At 55.0% G+C, this 17,456-nt stretch overlaps 1 protein-coding gene across 4 annotated transcripts in view; it reads left to right on the top strand.

Moving 5' to 3' along the window:
• GCN1 (GCN1 activator of EIF2AK4) overlaps positions 1 to 17,456 on the top strand; it is a 54,263-nt gene that overhangs the window by 19,948 nt on the left and 16,859 nt on the right. For all 4 annotated transcript variants that reach the window (XR_011490709.1, XR_011490710.1, XM_070475385.1 and 1 more), the window contains 21 exons: positions 451 to 526; positions 675 to 834; positions 1,627 to 1,816; positions 1,906 to 2,030; positions 2,778 to 2,956; positions 3,187 to 3,280; positions 4,413 to 4,526; positions 4,612 to 4,810; positions 5,873 to 6,028; positions 6,497 to 6,678; positions 8,418 to 8,498; positions 8,827 to 8,970; positions 9,906 to 10,033; positions 10,202 to 10,391; positions 10,584 to 10,654; positions 11,296 to 11,461; positions 11,829 to 12,023; positions 13,063 to 13,309; positions 13,759 to 13,880; positions 14,158 to 14,272; positions 14,968 to 15,147. Coding sequence is in view for 2 of the 4 variants with exons in the window: in XM_070475385.1 (XP_070331486.1) it covers positions 451 to 526; positions 675 to 834; positions 1,627 to 1,816; positions 1,906 to 2,030; positions 2,778 to 2,956; positions 3,187 to 3,280; positions 4,413 to 4,526; positions 4,612 to 4,810; positions 5,873 to 6,028; positions 6,497 to 6,678; positions 8,418 to 8,498; positions 8,827 to 8,970; positions 9,906 to 10,033; positions 10,202 to 10,391; positions 10,584 to 10,654; positions 11,296 to 11,461; positions 11,829 to 12,023; positions 13,063 to 13,309; positions 13,759 to 13,880; positions 14,158 to 14,272; positions 14,968 to 15,147 (3,114 nt within the window). In the remaining 2 variants the exon portion in view is untranslated. The remainder of the gene's footprint in view (positions 1 to 450; positions 527 to 674; positions 835 to 1,626; positions 1,817 to 1,905; positions 2,031 to 2,777; positions 2,957 to 3,186; positions 3,281 to 4,412; positions 4,527 to 4,611; positions 4,811 to 5,872; positions 6,029 to 6,496; positions 6,679 to 8,417; positions 8,499 to 8,826; positions 8,971 to 9,905; positions 10,034 to 10,201; positions 10,392 to 10,583; positions 10,655 to 11,295; positions 11,462 to 11,828; positions 12,024 to 13,062; positions 13,310 to 13,758; positions 13,881 to 14,157; positions 14,273 to 14,967; positions 15,148 to 17,456) is intronic.

Below are 17,456 nucleotides of genomic sequence, written 5' to 3'. Positions count from 1 at the left end.
CTTACATTTTTTTTTTTTTTTTTAAATTTGTTTATTTATTTGGCTGTGCTGTTTCTTAGTTGCGGCACGTGGGATCTAGTTCCCTGACCAGGGAATGAACCTGGGCCCCCTGCAATAGGAGCAGGGAGTCTTAGCCACTGGGCCAGCAGGGAAGTCCCACGCTTACATTTTGATTTCCAACTTTTCCAGTTCTCTCTGGGTATTTTCTCTATTTAATTTCTTTGTGTATTTGGCTGCTCTGGGCCTTAGTTGCAGCATGTGGGATCTAGTTCCCTGACCAGGGATGGCACCTGGGCCCCCTCATTGGGAGCACGGAGTCTCAGCCTCTGGACCACCAGGGAAGTCCCCGTTTCCTCTGTTTCAGACGAGATCGGGCACGTTCAGGACGGTTCGGCCACGGCCGTATTCTCTATTTTAAAAACACTTGCACTGTTTCTCTCTCCTCGCCAGCCCTGGGCACCGTGCTGCAGCTGACAGAGAGACTGTTTCTTGACCATCCGCAGCGACTCACAGGCAACAAAGTTCAGTACGTGGGGCTCGTTCACCTTCCCCCTCGGGCCAGACGACCCTGTTCCTGGGAGGAGCCCGAGCCACAGCGGTGTGTGAGGGGCGGGAGGCTGGCCGCAGAGAGCCGTGCCCGGCCGTCCCCAGCGCGCCTTGTCTTTCTGCTGCAGGCAGTACCACCGGGCCCTGGCGGCCGTGCTCCTGAGCCGCACCTGGCACGTGCGCAGGCAGGCCCAGCAGACAGCCCGGAAGCTGCTGTCCTCTCTTGGGGGCTTCAAGCTGGCCTACGGACTGCTGGAGGAGCTGAAGACCGTCCTCAGTTCTCACAAGGTCAGGGCCTCTTCTGGGTTCCAGAACTGGGGCTCACAGACCCCTGAGCCGCCCCTGCCTACACTATGGGATCTCACCTGATATGCTCCCCGGCTGTCCTTACTCAGCACAGGCTCCGTGTGCTGCCAGTCTCCTGTGCTGCCCCACAGCTCAGGGCCCACCTTGTTTCATACCATTTCTTTGCCTTTGCAGATGCCTGTCTTTCTTCCCATGACTTATGATGCATTCTTGAGTAATGGAAAAACACTTTGTTTTTAAAGCACTTTATAAATTTTAAAACATTTTTCTATCCTCCTCTCTGTCCGTTTTTCATAATGCCTTTAAAAGGCCAAGAGGCTTACTACGCTTGTTTTATGGGAGTCGTTCTTGGTTCTGGCAGCTGAAATGACTTGCTCAGGGTCTCCCGTCAGTGGGTGGTGGCAGGAACCTGGCTCCTGATTTCAGCGCTCTTTGTGTCCCGTTACGCTGTTTCCCTCCCTCCCTGGGCAGGCTTAGGGATGTGGGCTGATGACAGACTTGCAGTCTCAGGTTCGTTCCCCCTGGATCGGATTCTGTTGCCTTTTTTCCCCCTGTGGGCTCTTTGAGGCTCAGGACCCTAGGTGCTTCCTTCCAGGCCCATCTCACAGCCTGTGGATCCCAGTGCAGGGCTCCGGGCATTGGTCTCCACGCTGGCAGGGGGCCAAGAGAATAGCCTGAATGACAGGCAGCTGTGTCCCCAGTGTCTTAATCTCCTGGGGGTCAGGCCAGCACGGGGCTCTGATCATTGGGAGCTCACACGTTGTGTCTCCGCAGGTGCTGCCCTTCGAGGCTCTGGTGACCGACACTGGGGAGGTGACTGAGGCGGGCAAGGCCTACGTGCCCCCCCGGGTCCTGCAGGAGGCTCTGTGCGTCATCTCCGGGGTGCCAGGGCTGGAGGGCGGCATCACTGGCATGGAACAGCTGGCGCAGGAGATGCTGATCATCTCTCACCACCCATCCTTAGGTCCGTGGCCCAGGCAGGGGTGGGGGGCCAGGGACTCTGTCAGAAGAGCAGTCAGGCAGAAGGCCTCAAAGAGCTCCCCTTCCCTTCAGTGGCTGTGCAGTCTGGCCTCTGGCCAGCACTTCTTGCCAGGATGAAGATTGATCCGGAAGCCTTCATTACCAGGCACTTGGACCAGATCATCCCCAGGATCACCACACAGAGCCCACTGAACCAGGTAGTTGGGCCTGTGAGCTGGCTCTGGCCTCAGGTCAACAGCAGACGGGGAAGATTCAGAGAAACAGAAGACAGGATGATAAGAAGTGGGTTGGACCGTTGGGTTGCAAGTGACAGCACAGACTAGTTTGAGCTTAGCAGGGAGCTTGCTGGTTGCCACGTCTTAACTGGTAAAGCCTGTGGATGTGACGGGACGGGGACTCAGATGTCCTCAAGAACTCGTAAGTGGTATGTCTTTTCCTTTCTGTCCATCTCCCTTCCTCCTCTGTCTGTGCCTCACTGCTGCTTTCTGTGGCATGGGCTTCTTTCTCAGTCTCCACTTTTCGGTCACAGGATAGCTGTTCTGGGCTTACATCTCGTCCCTCGTTAGCTCCAGTGGGAATAGCCAGTGTTTTCCAACCATTCCAGCTGGCAGGGGGCCTTACTGCCTGGGTTGACCTGACTCGGGTCTGTGCTATCCCAGGGCCCATCCTTCTGGTCTGGGTCATGTGCCCATCTCTAGCGAGGGTGGGGGAAGCTCTGCCTGAACCACAGAGATTGAGAGTGGGAGAGAAAGGTGTCCCCCATGTCGGGATGTGGCATGCCGAGAAGGCAGGCACAGCCTGTAGCTGTCTACTCCAGTGGGCGGGGCTCAGAAAGAAGAGACAGTGGCAAGAAGGGGAGCCAGCTGCCCAGGGCGTGAGACACGGCAGGCCCTCTCTCCTGTGCCAGCCGCGGCAGACGCTGACCGTGTCTGTTTGTCTGGCAGTCTTCCATGAACGCCATGGGCTCCCTCTCGATCCTGTCCCCGGACCGGGTCCTCCCGCAGCTCATCAGCACTGTCACCGCCTCCGTGCAGAACCCAGCGCTGTGCCAGGTGACGCGGGAGGAGTTTGCTATCATGCAGACCCCTGCGGGGGAGCTGTACGACAAGTCCATCATCCAGAGGTGAGCCGCCTGCGCGAGGGCTCAGTGAGGGATACAGTCTGTCTGTTCGTTGGGGGAGTGCTGGCTGTGGTCCACACAGTCTTCGGTCCCGGATACGAGAGCGTGTGGAGGACCCAGCACTTGCCTGGTGCCCGTGACTTAAGAGCTCGAAGGGATCTCATGGCTGGTGGGAGGCTGAAGGGCCTCGTGGCCGGATGGAACCGGGCTGATCACCTGCTCTGGTGTTTCAGTGCCCAGCAGGACAGCATAAAAAAGGCCAACATGAAGCGAGAGAACAAAGCGTACTCCTTCAAGGAGCAGATCATCGAGCTGGAGCTGAAGGAGGTGGGTGTGCGGAGGCCTCAGGCCAGTTCCTTGGGTCACCCTGACCCGTGGCACGCTCCTCTGACCTCCCCACTCAGCCCAGGTCCTCCTGTCACTTTCTTGATCTGCCCTTTCTCAGCAGCTTTCTCCACCCGCAACTCAAGGAAAAGAGATTTTTCTTTCTGCTGTCAGTAGTTCGTGTATTTCCTCTGCTAAATGGTGTAGCTTGACTACATGCCCATCCCCACACCCCACTCCTGGATGGCCGGGTCCCATCTGTCCTCCTGACAGTGGGCACGGGCCCTGGCACAGTGTAGCCGCTGGGGCATCGGGGTTCATGGCCGTGTTCAGTGGTGATGGGACTGGTTCTGGTGGAAGCACAGCACACAGGGCTCTTGTTTCAGAGCCTGTGCTCCTCCCTCAGTCTTTTTTGTTTTCTTCTTCAGTCTTTACAGGCTGAGTTCTTGTCTTCTACATCTCTGCCCCTTCCGCAGAGAGGTGACCCCTTCTGCCCACCCTACCCAGAGCTGAGCCACCCCCTTCTCATTTGTTATGCATCTTCTTTATTCCTTTCATGACATCGGTCATGATCTGAAGTCACCTTGTTTATATATCTGTTCACCTGTTCATTGTGTAGCTGCCCCCACTAAGATGGTGAGCTCTGTAAGGGCAGAGACTTGGTCTTGTTCCCATAGTCTCCCCAGCATCTGGCACCTTGTTGGTGCTCAGTAAATATCAGATGAACAAATGCTCTCAGCCTCTGCCAGGCTTTAGCTTACACTGGAGGAGAGTGTAGGGCAGGCTGGTCAGGGATGGGAGAGGCTTAGGCTAGAATTCTGAAGCTATGTGGCTCCCAGAATACCCTCTTCAGCAATTGGAGGAACTTCCCATTTCTCTTAACATGTAAAGACTTTTTTTATGTTTTGCTCGTGGAGAATCTGGCAAGAAATGGCCGCTCTACTGCTTTCTGTTCTGTAGAAACCAGGTGGCCCTGGGCTTGTGGGAGGTGGGGGAGGCCAGCCGGCAGGTTTGGGGCCCAGATCACAGACTCAGAACTGGCCTGGGGCCAATGGTGGCGCCGAGCTCACCTTGCCTGGTGGTGGAAGGGAGGCAGGTCTGTCCCCTGGAGACGGAATTGTGCTTGTTCCTTCAGGAGATAAAGAAGAAGAAAGGCATAAAAGAGGAGGTGCAGCTGACCAGCAAACAGAAGGAGATGCTGCAGGCCCAGCTGGATAAGGAGGCGCAGATCCGGAGGCGGCTGCAGGAGGTGAGCAGCTGCCCCAGTGCCCCCGCCTCACTCACTGTCAGGGCGGGTCCTGCTGACCGGCCCTCTGGGCTGACTCTGCTTACAGCTGGACGGTGAGCTGGAGGCGGCGCTGGGGCTGCTGGACACCATCCTGGTCAAGAACCCATCTGGCCTGACCCAGTATATCCCGGTCCTGGTCGACTCTTTCCTGCCCTTGCTGAAGTCTCCCCTGGCTGCTCCCAGGATCAAGACCCCTTTCCTGTCCTTGGCTGCCTGTGTCATGCCCCCGAGGCTCAAGGCTTTGGGTTAGTCGTCATCGGCTGGCTGTGGGCACGGCCCCGGGGCAGGCGGGAGCGGACAGAGGGAGGCTCACAGTGACCTCGGCTGCTGACCTGTGTTCCTGTGGGCGCAGCCTCGGGCAGCCCCAGCTGCCCATCCTGGGGAGCACGTGGTGCCATCTCCTCTCTCCTCTTTTATGTCTACTGTGTCTTCACTCTGAGGACCAAGTTTTAGATGCTAGTCAGTGATCTGTGTGCGCGTGCGTGTGCGTGCGCGCTGAGTTGCTCAGTCATATCCAGTTCTTTGTGACCCCATGGACTGCAGCCTTCCAGGCCCCTCTGTCCATGGGGTGTCCCAGGAAAGAATACTGGAGTGGGTTGCCATTTCCTACTTCAGCGGATCTTCCTGACCCAGGGATCGAACCCTCATCTTTTACGTCTCTTGCATTGGCAGGCAGGTTCTTTACCGCTGGGCCACGTGGGAAGCCCTTGATCTTTCTGTAGCAGTTTTAAATTCAGTGGCAGTGGGATAGTTGGTGCCACGTGGCCTATCCGTGGAGCCCAGCGCTTCTGAGCAGCCAGGTGTGGATGACCAGGGGTCTTCGTGGCCTTGAAAACCTTTCTGTTTAGCCACAAAGGCCACGTGGGGTGGCTGGGAATTATGGTAGCCTCACTCTGTGGACTGTATGACACCTTTGAGCCTTAAGGATGCGTTCCCATGGTGAGGCTGGAGTCAGGCCGTTCTTGCAGAACCTATGGGAAGTGTTACCCGACTGGCTGGGCTGCTGCATGGAAGGTGGGCGCGCCCTGTGGCTAGAGCTTCACTCCCAGCTGAGTAACCTTGTGTGGCTCATGCCTCCTTGCCACGTACTTCTGATTCCTTACTGTCAGGATAGCCCCTCGCCGGCTTGCCCACCCTTTTGGGGTGTCATGGAGATGAAACGAGAAACTAGGTTGAGGAGACGGGCAGAGCAGAGCTGATTACTGTTAACTCGGGGACGTGGTGCCCTGGGTCCCTGGTTCACACCTGAGCCAGATTGTGTGTCTTTGAGTGGGTCATCCCCTGTGGGTCCCTTCTCTTGGACACAGGCACTTTGGTGAGCCACGTGACTCTGCGCCTACTGAAGCCGGAATGTGCCCTGGACAAGTCCTGGTGCCAGGAAGAGCTATCGGTGGCCGTGAAGAGGGCGGTGACCCTGCTGCACAGTCACACCATCACCAGCAGGGCAGGCAAGGGCGAGCCAGGTAAGGGGCAGGATAGGGTGGACAGAGGGCGCGAGGCAGTGTGAACTGTGCAGGGGCTGGACTCCCATCCCCCTGGCTTCCTGAGGCCGCGGCTTCCACTGGTCTCTCCTCTTGCTGGCCTTGATTTCCTCACCTCACCCCTTGAACCAGATGGACGATTTTTGAGTCCAGTCCCTGGTACTGAGTCACTGTGACCCCCCACCCTTGAGGTTTTAGTTCTTGCTGTTGGAATCTACTTGTCTGTTTTAATGCTCACATTCTGGAACCAGGCGCTGTCTGGGGTAGGAGCGGCATTGGCTTTAGAACTGGACTGCCATCTCTTTTCCCTCTTGTCATGCTGCTGGCTTCAGGGTGTCAGAAAGGGCCTCCAGCCATCTCCCCGCCCACTTGCCCTGAGGATGGACACTGTGGCGGCCCAGCTTGGGGCCCGGCCAGCCTGCAGAGACCATCTGCTTCTTGCTCTCACAGACGCCGCGCCCCTGTCCGCGCCAGCCTTCTCCTTGGTTTTCCCGTTTCTGAAGATGGTGCTGACCGAGATGCCCCACCACAGCGAGGAGGAGGAGGAAAGGATGGCCCAGATTCTTCAGATCCTCACCGTCCACGCCCAGCTGCGGGCCTCCTCCAGCAACCCGCCCGGGCGCGTGGATGAGGTAGGCCGGGGAGCTCGGCTGCCCCTCGGCTTGAGCAGGGTGGTGGGGGCAGGGGCTTCTGACACTTCCTGACACATGAACAGTTCTGGGGAGGGGATCCTATGGCAGCAGCCATTGGTGGGGAGACCCCAAATGTTCTATTGAGAGAGGCTGTCAGGGCCTGATAGAAGCCCTGGGTCTCTTGTGTCTGATAGTTTCTGACCCAAAGAAGTTGACGGACTCTTAATTTATTGTGTTTTGTTCTTAAGAAGACAGTGCTGGTTACTGTCCTTTTCACTTGCTCTCAAGACTGGAGCTCATTCAGTTAGGGTTTGTTTTTTTTTTTTTTCTTTTTTAAAGACTTTGGGTGTGGACCATCTATAAAAGTCTTTTTTTAATTTGTTACAATATTGCTTCTGTTTTATGTTTTGGGTTTTTGGCCAGGAGGCATGAAGGATCTTAGTTCTCTGACCAGGGATAGAATCCTCACCCCTTTCATTGGAATGTGAAGTCCTAACCACTGGACCACCAGGGAAGTCCTGAGGAGTTTTCTTTTTTAATAGATTAAAAGTGAAAGTCACTCAGTTATGTCTGACTCTTTTCAACCCCATGGACTATAAAGTCCATGGAATTCTCCAGGCCAGAAAACTGGAGTGGGTAGCTGTTCCCTTCTCTAGGGGATCTTCACAGCCCAGAGATTGAACCCAGGGCTCCCACATTGCAAGTGGATTCTTTACCAGCTGAGCCACCAGGGAAGTCCAGGAATACTGGAGTGGGTAGCCTGTCCCTTCTCCAGGGGGTCTTCCCGACCAGGAATTGAAACAGGGTCTCCTGTATTGCAGGCAGATTCTTTATCAGCTGAGCTACCAGGGAAGCCCAGTTTTAATAGATTATGTTCTAAAAATTTGAAAGTAATGCTTACATACTTTAAAAAATTCCAACAGTACAGAAGCAAAAAGAGAAATGCTCCTCCTCAGAGGTAGCTATTGATAACAGTTTGGTTTATACCCTTGTGGACTTTTTTTTTATTTAAGCACATATAAAGCTCATATCCACAAACACAGTAATGCAAAGAATGGATTGCACCGCTCCTTCCGTGGGGCTGCCTTCTCTGGGCCTTTTCCAGTGTCAGGGCCTGTGGGGTCCACATCATGTGGATCATGGGCTCTGTTCTGTGGGCGCACCATGTTTTAGTCAGCTTTTTACTTGCTGATTGACATTTTAAGGCCACAAACGTTTCCAGGTTTTGAACACAGCTGTGGTGTGTCCCCTTGTCATTTACATGCCTTGCACACCATGTGAACATTCCCATAGGACAGATTCTTGGGCGTGGAATTGTTAGGTCATGTGACATGTTCTGAGCTATACTCTCGTTAAGCATTCCCCTCCAAATCTCATACAACCTCACGTAGTGTTTAGCTTGCCAATGACAGGTGGAAGAATGGTGTCTTGTTTTATTTTGCATTTCTTTACTTACTTATAAAGTTCAGTATCTCTTTGTGTATTCATGAGCCATTTATATTTCAAAAGTCTGTGAATTTCAGTCAAGGTTAAGAATAGTTATTTTTAGTCCCCGGAGATCACGGCTGACTGGGGTTGGCTCCTGTGGATTGAGTGGTAGACCTGACAGGGTCCCTCCAGTGTGGTCATCAGGAAGACCCAAAACCTCCCCCTGTGGGGGAGAGGGACTCACATGCTTCTGGGCTTGGGTACCGACCTTCCGTGGAGCTTCGTCTCACCTCATGTGCTTTCTCCCGTAGAACGGCCCGGAGTTGCTACCTCGCGTGGCCATGCTGCGCCTTCTGACCTGGGTTATTGGGACAGGTTCTCCCCGACTTCAGGTGATCTGGTCCCCCACTGGCTTCTGCCATTCACAACCCCACCCTCAGGTTCTGATTGCCTCTCCCAGCCCTCAGTTCTGCCCTTGGGCACAGCGGTGCTCGTGACAGCCAGCCAGGCTGTTCTCAGCTCGTGAGCAGTTTTGTTTGGATCCTGCCTCTGGCCTTGGCCTGGCGCTGGAATCTGAGGCCTAGTAGGGGTGGGTGGGATGGACGTTCTTAGTTCAGATTCCCCCCCCACCCCCCGAAGCCCATCCCCAGCTCCCCTGCCTGGCCCCGTAGTAGGAAATGATTTGTTGAACTGAGCCCAGTGGCTGGATGTCTCCTTCAGGTTCTGGCTTCAGAGGCCCTGACCACCCTGTGTGCCAGCAGCAGTGGTGAGGATGGCTGTGCCTTTGCGGAGCAGGAGGAGGTGGACGTGCTGCTCTGCGCCCTGCTGTCCCCCTGTGCCAGCGTGCGGGACACTGCACTCCGGGTGCGTGCCCGCGCCCTCGTGGGGCTACCTTGGTGCCCCCCCGCCCGCCCCGGTCCCTCAGTTCTGCTGTTTGAGCTGCCCTGATGGGAGGTGCCACGCGTGTGCACCAGTGTGTCCTGGAGCCAAAGAGCAAGGTCACAGAGGGTGACTTGGGGTCATTCTGGGAATTGGAACAACTAAGCAGTTGTATCACTGGTTTTTTCCTTTACCTTTGAAGACGTCACTTAATTTCTAAAATGCACTGTGGAACTTGGTAGTTTTATAGACAGATCTAACTCACAGGATGGGCTCGTTTCTTCAGTCCACTACCTTATACTTGCCCTTTCTTGGAGCTTTGGGACCCAAACTAAAAGATCCCCTTGGAGCATGAGAAAGTGTTTCCCAAATGCCAGTCTGCAGTCTCCAGCTACTGCTCTATGACGGAGTGTTCATTGGTCCTTGGTAAAATGGGAAACACAATGGCAGTGTGGCAGATATTTCTTAAAACAAAGGGAACATCCTTTTTCAGAGATTTTTGTCCATCTTGAATGTTTACAGTTAAATTTTAAAATTTTACTTAAAAATTTTACCACTGCATGCCATCATCTCATGAAAGAGAAGCTCTTTGAAGAGACAGAGCAGCTAATGAGTTGGGCTGCCTCATGGCACTCCCTAGCCAGCACTGCTGTCCAGCGGAGCTGTCTGCTGGGATGGGACTGTTTCACTGTGTCATCCAGCGGGGCAGCCACCAGCCATCGCGTGGCTCCTGAGCACTTGGAGTGTGGCTGGTACAGCTGAAGAAGTTAAGAGTTCGTTCTAATTGATTTCCTGTGGAGACCCACGTGTGGCTGGTGGCTTCATCTTGGACAGAGCAGCCCTCGAGGGAGGCGGGGGGAGGGCAGGTCGAGTGTCCTCCCAAAGGCCCTGCCTCACGTGGTGCGATCCCGCCCCCTCAGGGCCTGTTGGAACTCCACATGGTGTTACCGGCGCCTGACACTGATGAGAAGAATGGCCTGAATCTCCTGCGCAGGCTCTGGGTGGTCAAGTTCGACAAGGAGGAGGAGATCCGGAAGCTGGCCGAGAGGTGAGCGCCGTCAGAAGGCTGGCCTGTCCTGCTCTGTTCCCTTCCTCCTCGTGGAATAACTGGGCCCAGCGTGCTCCACCTACAGAGGGATCAAGGGCTGCGGCACTGGCTTTGACGGGGCCTGTGCTGCATGTGTTTGTCCAACCAGCCGCCTTTGGTCTCTTGTAGGCTCTGGTTGACCATGGGCCTAGATCTGCAGCCAGAGCTCTGCTCCTTGCTCATCGACGACGTCATCTATCATGAGGCAGCTGTGAGGCAGGCCGGGGCAGAAGCCCTCTCACAGGCGGTGGCACGTTACCAGCGGCAGGCGGCCGAGGTCATGGGCAGGCTCATGGAGATCTACCAGGAGAAGCTCTATGTGAGTCATCCGGGCACTGTGGTCTGGGCATGCAAGGGTGGGTTAGACCCTGATCAGCCTCCGACCTAATCCAGACAGGAGCCACCCCGTGGCTCAGGGCAGCTTGTGCCTGATCCCGCCTCACCTGGTCGGCTGGCTGGCCCGCTGGCCTGGAGAGAGCCCTGCAGTGCATCGATCACCTGTCTGTTGCAGCGGCCGCCCCCGGTGCTGGATGCTCTGGGACGAGTTATCTCCGAATCTCCTCCAGACCAGTGGGAAGCCAGGTACGACAGCTGTTGCAGCCTTGTACCACTCAGCGCTTCTGGACGTGTGGCCGGGTGGAGGCTGCATACCATGAGGAGGCAGCTGAGGGTGATGGGTCAGCAGGGGTGGGAAGAGACAAGACCTCCCTCCGAGTTAGAGGTCTGAGGTCCACTTCCGGCTCCTCCCGGCCAGCTGGTCGACTCTGCTTATGTTTCTCCTTTCCTCTGGGGACTGTTTTCTTAGAAGTCCCCAGGTACCACCTCACAGCTATGGCTGAAAGATTCACCATACTCGGCTTTTGTAGAATACCGCTACTTCTGATGTCTTCATCTCTGCTTCCTTCCCCTCCATCTCCTTCTGCCTGCTGGGAGAAGGGTAGGCAGTGCACTCACACAGAGGGAAACAGGCAGAGCTGGTCCCCTGCCTCAGTCACCCCGTAGGGTAACCTCTGAGCAGATGGCAGGGCTCTGTGTTACATGTGGGCAGTTCCAGACCCACGGGCAGACCCCAGGGCAAGCACAGGGCGCCGGGCTCCGTGCTGTGCTCTGCCCCGGAGCAGTGTGTGCTGTTGGCTGGCTTGCTCTCCTTGTGACATGCTAGGATAGAGGCCCCCAGCTGGGAGGCCTCTAACTCCCCTGACACGCTCCCGCTTCTTTCCCAGGTGTGGCTTGGCTTTGGCCCTGAACAAGCTCTCCCAGTGTTTGGACAGCTCTCAGGTGAAGCCACTCTTTCAGTTCTTTGTCCCCGACGCCCTCAATGACCGAAACCCAGATGTCCGGAAGTGCATGTTAGATGCAGCTCTTGCGACGCTCAACACACATGGGAAGGTAGGAGATCTCAGTCAGGCGAGGAGACAGGGAAAAGGTCTCAGCCACCTGAGGAGTGGGGAGAAGGCTGGGCCGGGGCAGGCGGCAGGCTGCACCATGGTGCCACGGCGAGGCCCGGTACTGGACGTCCTGGCCGGGCGCTGGCCCCCCAGTGGATTCTGTTTGTATTTCTTGGGTCAGAGAGACCCCCAAAGGGTGTTAAATTGTTCTAAGTCTGCTGCAATCCTGCCAGAAAACTGGGAAGCCCGATGGCATGGCTGGCTGACTGGTCAGGATGCCGTCTCCCAGCCAGGCTTAGGCAGAGACCATTGTCCCCGGGCATGGTCCCTGGGGCTGACATGAGGCTCCGGATGCTCTGGGCTTTCAGGAGAACGTCAACTCTCTGCTGCCGGTATTCGAGGAGTTCCTAAAGAACGCGCCCAACGACGCCAGCTATGACGCCGTGCGGCAGAGCGTGGTGGTCCTCATGGGCTCTCTAGCCAAGCACCTGGACAAAAGCGACCCCAAAGTGAAGCCAATTGTCGCCAAGCTCATCACTGCCCTCTCCACCCCCTCCCAGCAGGTATGTCCCCCGACCACCCGGGCCCTGTATGGGTGGGCGATGGGGTGCTGCAGATGGAGTCGGGTATCGGTCCAGAAGGCTGTGTTCTCTGCCGGTCTCTCAGGGGACTGCCTAGTTTAAAGTTAGGAATGCCCTAGTGGGGAGTCATTTTGTTACAATGTTCTCCTAGATCTCTTAAATATTTGCGTTTTTTTCTACTTATTTTCTAATAGTCATTTTTTGCACTTAGTATAAACTTGACTCTGGAGACACAAAGATTAGGGGGAAGAAATTGTCCTTAGTGTGTTAGGTTTTTCTTGACATTCTCTCTGTTGTGTGTTGTGTTATATGTTTTGGGGGCCTTTTAATGCAGCTTCCGGGCCACAGTGCAGAGGGTTTTTTCTTTTTTTTCTTTTTTTTTTGAAGGACACATTACGTGTATTCTCTGTGACTTGCATTTTGAGCTATCCAGAGTGTCCTCAAAGGCACAGTTGAAAACAATAGTTTCACAGAACTGTGGTCGAATAAGCTGTCAGAGTACCTGGCCTCCAAAGCATCCTGCCCAGGGCCCCTGGCCACAGGCCGCTTCTTGGGCCTGGTTGGGCATCCTGAACTGTGTCGGGATGGTTGATACCATCTTCTGGAACCACTCAATTTGGGCCTGGTCGTCTAAGGCCCAGCCCTGTTTACCTGTGATTCTAACAGATTTGAGAACCGAGAGACTTGGGCTGTTTCTAAGAAGACACAGTAGCCCGCTTCTCTCAGGCTCTTTCTCTGTAAGTGGGTTTTACCTTTCTGAGCCTTCACCCCATCTACCCAGGCCTTGGTTCTCCCTTCAGACCAGAAACAGCCCCATAACAGCTGATGCTTTCGTGGCTCACGGATGTAGCATGCATCCTGTGGGCAGGCACTTCAGACGTGATCGTGGGCCCCCGTCAGCCTTTCTGATGCTCCTTGTGGGCTGATGGGCAGTGGCGGAGATTGGCCTGGGGGACTGCATCAGCCACCAGGCACCGGCCGTGGTTGAGCCTCGGCACTGATGGGGAGGCCCCTCCCCTAGGTCCAGGAGTCCGTGGCCAGCTGCTTGCCGCCCCTCGTCCCTGCCATCAAGGAGGATGCGGGGGGTATGATCCAGAGGCTGATGCAGCAGCTGCTGGAGTCAGACAAGTATGCCGAGCGCAAAGGGGCTGCGTATGGGCTGGCGGGCCTGGTGAAGGGCCTGGGCATCCTGTCGCTGAAGCAGCAGGAGATGATGGCTGCGCTGACCGATGCCATCCAGGACAAGAAGAACTTCCGCCGCAGGGAGGGTGAGTGTCTCCAGGCTCAGCTCTGCCCAGCGTGGGCGGGCAGCGCCCCCTCCCTGCCCTGGCTGCCCGAGGAGGGAACCTGGCTTCTCCTCCCCTGCCGAAGGCTGGGGTCGGGGTGTGTGCTGCTGTGAGCTGTTGGTGGTTGGCTGTGAGCTGTTCCATCCCAGCCACGCCAGTGTGGCCTTGGCGTCCTTGTTTCTGCCTCTGCGGCACCCTCAGTTGAGGGAGACAGTGCCGTTCTCACTGGTGGTGGTTCCCGTTCTCGCCTCCTCTCTGCTCGGGGCGGGCAGAGGGTGCTGCTCCCTCCTGGCTGGCCGCTGTAGCCCCCCAGCTGCCCTGAGCATTTCCAGAGGGTGAGGAGGGGGCGAGTAGCTTGTCCCATGGCTGCCCCGTCCCCAGAGGACGTCCCGATCCCAGCCTTACTGCACTCCTCACCCTGCCACCCCCAGGAGCCCTCTTTGCCTTCGAGATGCTCTGCACCATGCTGGGGAAGCTCTTCGAGCCGTATGTGGTCCACGTGCTGCCCCATCTGCTGCTGTGCTTTGGGGACGGGAACCAGTACGTGCGGGAGGTAAGTCCTGAGGCTGCGTGGGGCGGGGGCGTGGGGGGCCCTGCCCTGCAGGAGCGCCTCTGCCCACCCCTCGGGTGCCGGTCACCGTGCAGACTCCCCTGGTTCCCAGTGCAGTACTGAAGCCTGGTGAGGTGAGTTGCTCTGTGGGCTGGGGCCCGGGGTCTGACACGGTAGACTGGCGGTGAGCGATGATCACCAGGGGGCGCACGGTCCAGCCTTAGGCCTTGACCCTGGCGTGCCTGAGAAGGCCCCTGAACGTCTTTTCTCCTCCCTCGAGGCTGCAGATGACTGTGCCAAGGCCGTGATGAGCAACCTGAGTGCTCATGGGGTGAAGCTGGTGCTCCCCTCCTTGCTGGCTGCCCTGGAGGAGGAATCCTGGAGAACCAAAGCCGGTGAGGCTGCTCCCTTGGTGCCACTGTCTCAGCTTCCTGTTCTGAAGAGAGCCCTCCCAGGGGTGCAGAGATGCTGCTCTTGTCCTGTGTGCATCCCCCCACCCCCCCGCCCAGGGGTGAGGCCGGGGCTCTCACCAGGCGGCTCGTTTCTATAATAGTTTGTTCACTTTCGTGCAATAAACAGGCCTTTGACAAGAGCCACATACTTAAGTCAGGAAATCCCAGAGCTCTAAAGTTGGTCTGTGGCTAGGTCTCTGAGTCTAAGCCCTCTTTTTAAAATACAATCTTACTTGGAATCCTAATTTGTAAAACGGAGCTGCTCTGGTTTGGGGAGGGTCAGCGTCGGTTGGGGCTTCCCCCTTGGTCCTTCAGGCTTTGCCCTACGTCTTGAAAACTCACTCTCTTACTCAGTGGGTGAGTGGACGGAGGACAGAGAAGCTCAGTGAACTGACCTGGGGACACTGCCAGCTCTAGGCCAGGTCTGGCCTCTGTCCCCACCGCTGCCCATCTTCTCACCCGGGCTCCCCCGGCTCAGCTGGCCTCAGGTGCATCTTGCTTGCTTGGCTGGAGCCAGGCCCTGTGCCCTCCCTCTCAGGGAGGAGCAGGCCGCTTCTCCCCTGCCCAGGCAGCCAGCCCGGGCAAACTGCCAGCCTGTGGCCCGTGATTTCACACGAGCATGTGTCTGCCATCTGCAGGGTCGGTGGAGTTGCTTGGGGCCATGGCCTACTGTGCTCCCAAGCAGCTGTCGTCCTGCCTACCCAACATCGTGCCTAAGCTCACAGAGGTGCTCACCGACTCCCACGTCAAAGTGCAGAAAGCCGGGCAGCAGGCGCTCAGGCAGATCGGCTCTGTCATCAGGAACCCAGAGATCCTGGGTACGTAAGGCCTGTCCCACGAGGGTGCGGGCCCTGTTCCTCCCTGCGCCCCTGGACGCTGCGGGGAGCATGTACCCGTGCAGCACAGGCCCTCTGAGGACAGAGGCAGTCGCCCTGAGATAACCTTTAAACTCAGGGAAGCCCTTTTCCTATGATAGTCAGTGGGAAATAGTTTGGAAGTGGTCTGTTCTCCTCTTGGTCTGGAGCAGTCATTGACCACAGAGGTGGGGAAACTGAGTTGTTGGCCCGGAGGCAGCTTGACTCTAAGGGAGCCTTGAGATCCGCAGAGCTGAATGACAGGCTCTGGATCACAGCAGCAGCACCCCTCAGAGGGGTTAGGTTCCAGGGAACTTTCTGTTCATGCTCATTCCAGGAGACCTGTGATGGAGGGAAGGTTAGGGAGCTTACTCTTTAGCATAGCTGTTTCTTGAGTGATTAGGAAAGACTGATTTCTAGAAATAAACTCCAGCCAGCTATGTTGACTTGCAGCACCATACTTGTTAAATATTAAGCTTCAACTTAGGGCATTGTTGCCCATTCAGTGCGTTTCAGCCTGAGTATTTCCAGACTTGATTTTAATCAGAAAATGATGAGGTTTTACTGGAGGAACAGGTAGATGTGGGTTTTGTTGTCATTCTTTACAATGTCCAATAGCCCTGGGGATTTCTAAGGCCCAGAACAGTCTTATCTCTTATCAAATGAATGCCTTCATTTTGGGAATCCAGCTTGGGCCCTTTTTTCTTTTTTTTTTAAATTGCAGTGTAATTTGCATAAAATTCACTTTTTACAAATGTACACCTTAGTGGTTTTTAACATCTTCACAAAATTATGTAAGTATCACCACTGTCTAGTTCTGGGGCACTTTCATCGCCCCAGAAAGGAACCCCACACCCATTATTAGGTCTCACTCCTCATTTCCCCTTCTACTTCTAGCCCCTGATGACCAATAGTCTATTTTCTGTCTCTGAGTTTGCATATCTGGACATTTTATAGAAATAGCATCATACACTATGTGGCCTTTTATGTCTAGCTTCTTGTGTTTAGCATTATGTTTTCAAGGTTCATCCACATTGTAGCGTCAATATTTCATCCCTTTTTATGGCCTAATAATATATCTCATTGTATGACTGTACCGTTTTGTGTATCCATACATCAATTGATGGATGTTTGGGTTGTTTCCACTTTTTGGTTTTTAATGTTGCCACGAACATTTGTGTCCAAGGTTTTATTTGATTTTTGTTTTTGTAGACATGATTTCAGGTTTCTTGGTTAAATACCTAGGAATGGAATAACTGGGTCATATGATAACTGTTTACCTTTTCTAGGGAACTGCTAGACAGTTAACCTGGCGGCTGTACCATTCTTGACATTCTCAGTAGCTATTTTTACACAAACACACACGTTCCAATTGCCAACACTGTTACCATCTGTCTTTTTGGTTACAGAAATCCTAGTGGGTATGAAGTGGCATCTAGCTGTGGTTTTGTTTTGGCCACGCCACACAGCATATGGGATCTTACTTCCTCAGCCAGGGATTGAACATGTGCCCCCTGTAGTGGAAGCACAAGAGTCTTAACCACTCATTGTGGTTTTGGTTTGCATTTCCCTAATGACTAATGATGTGGAACGTCTTCTCATGTGCTTATTTTTCATTTGCATATCTTCTTTGGAAAACTGTCTATTCAAATCCTTTGCCCGTTTTTAAATTGGGCTATTTTTTTTTTAAATTGGGGGTGGGGATGGGGCACCACTCTGCGAGGCTTGCTGGTTCTTAGTTCCACAACCAGGGATTGAACCCGGGCTGCTGCAGTGTCAAGTTTTGACCACTGGACTGCCAGGGAATTCCCTCAAAACTCTTGACCGGCATGTATCTCGTTAGTGGTTGAATTCCCTGGTCTTGTGGGAAAGATGAGCCAGGTAGCCCTCTTGGAATTCCTTCTACTGGGCTGATGGTGCTGACTTTGGAGAGCTCATTTTATCTGTGGCTGCTCTGAGCATTGTATACCTCACTCCCACCACTGGTTCAGGGGGTCTTTGTCGTCTCCAAACGGTTTTTTTCACAAAGCCACTTTGGGTCTTTGTAGCTTCCAGAGTAAGATCCACATTGCCAAGTGGCCTCCCCTGGAGGCCTAGCTGGGGCTACAGCTCAGGGCCACTGAAGCTAGCTGGCAGGCACGCCACCAGCCACAGCTCTGCAGTGCAAGGGGGTGACAGCTGCCGCCCCCACGCTGCTTCCTCCTGGGGAGCAAGAATAGAATTGCTTTTTGCAGACAGGCTGGCTTCCTCACCTGGGGACTTATGGGGCTCTC

Source organism: Odocoileus virginianus, chromosome 12 (assembly GCF_023699985.2).
Source record: "Odocoileus virginianus isolate 20LAN1187 ecotype Illinois chromosome 12, Ovbor_1.2, whole genome shotgun sequence".
Lineage (NCBI taxonomy): Eukaryota > Metazoa > Chordata > Mammalia > Artiodactyla > Cervidae > Odocoileus > Odocoileus virginianus.
This window is presented reverse-complemented; position numbering and strand designations above follow the sequence as displayed.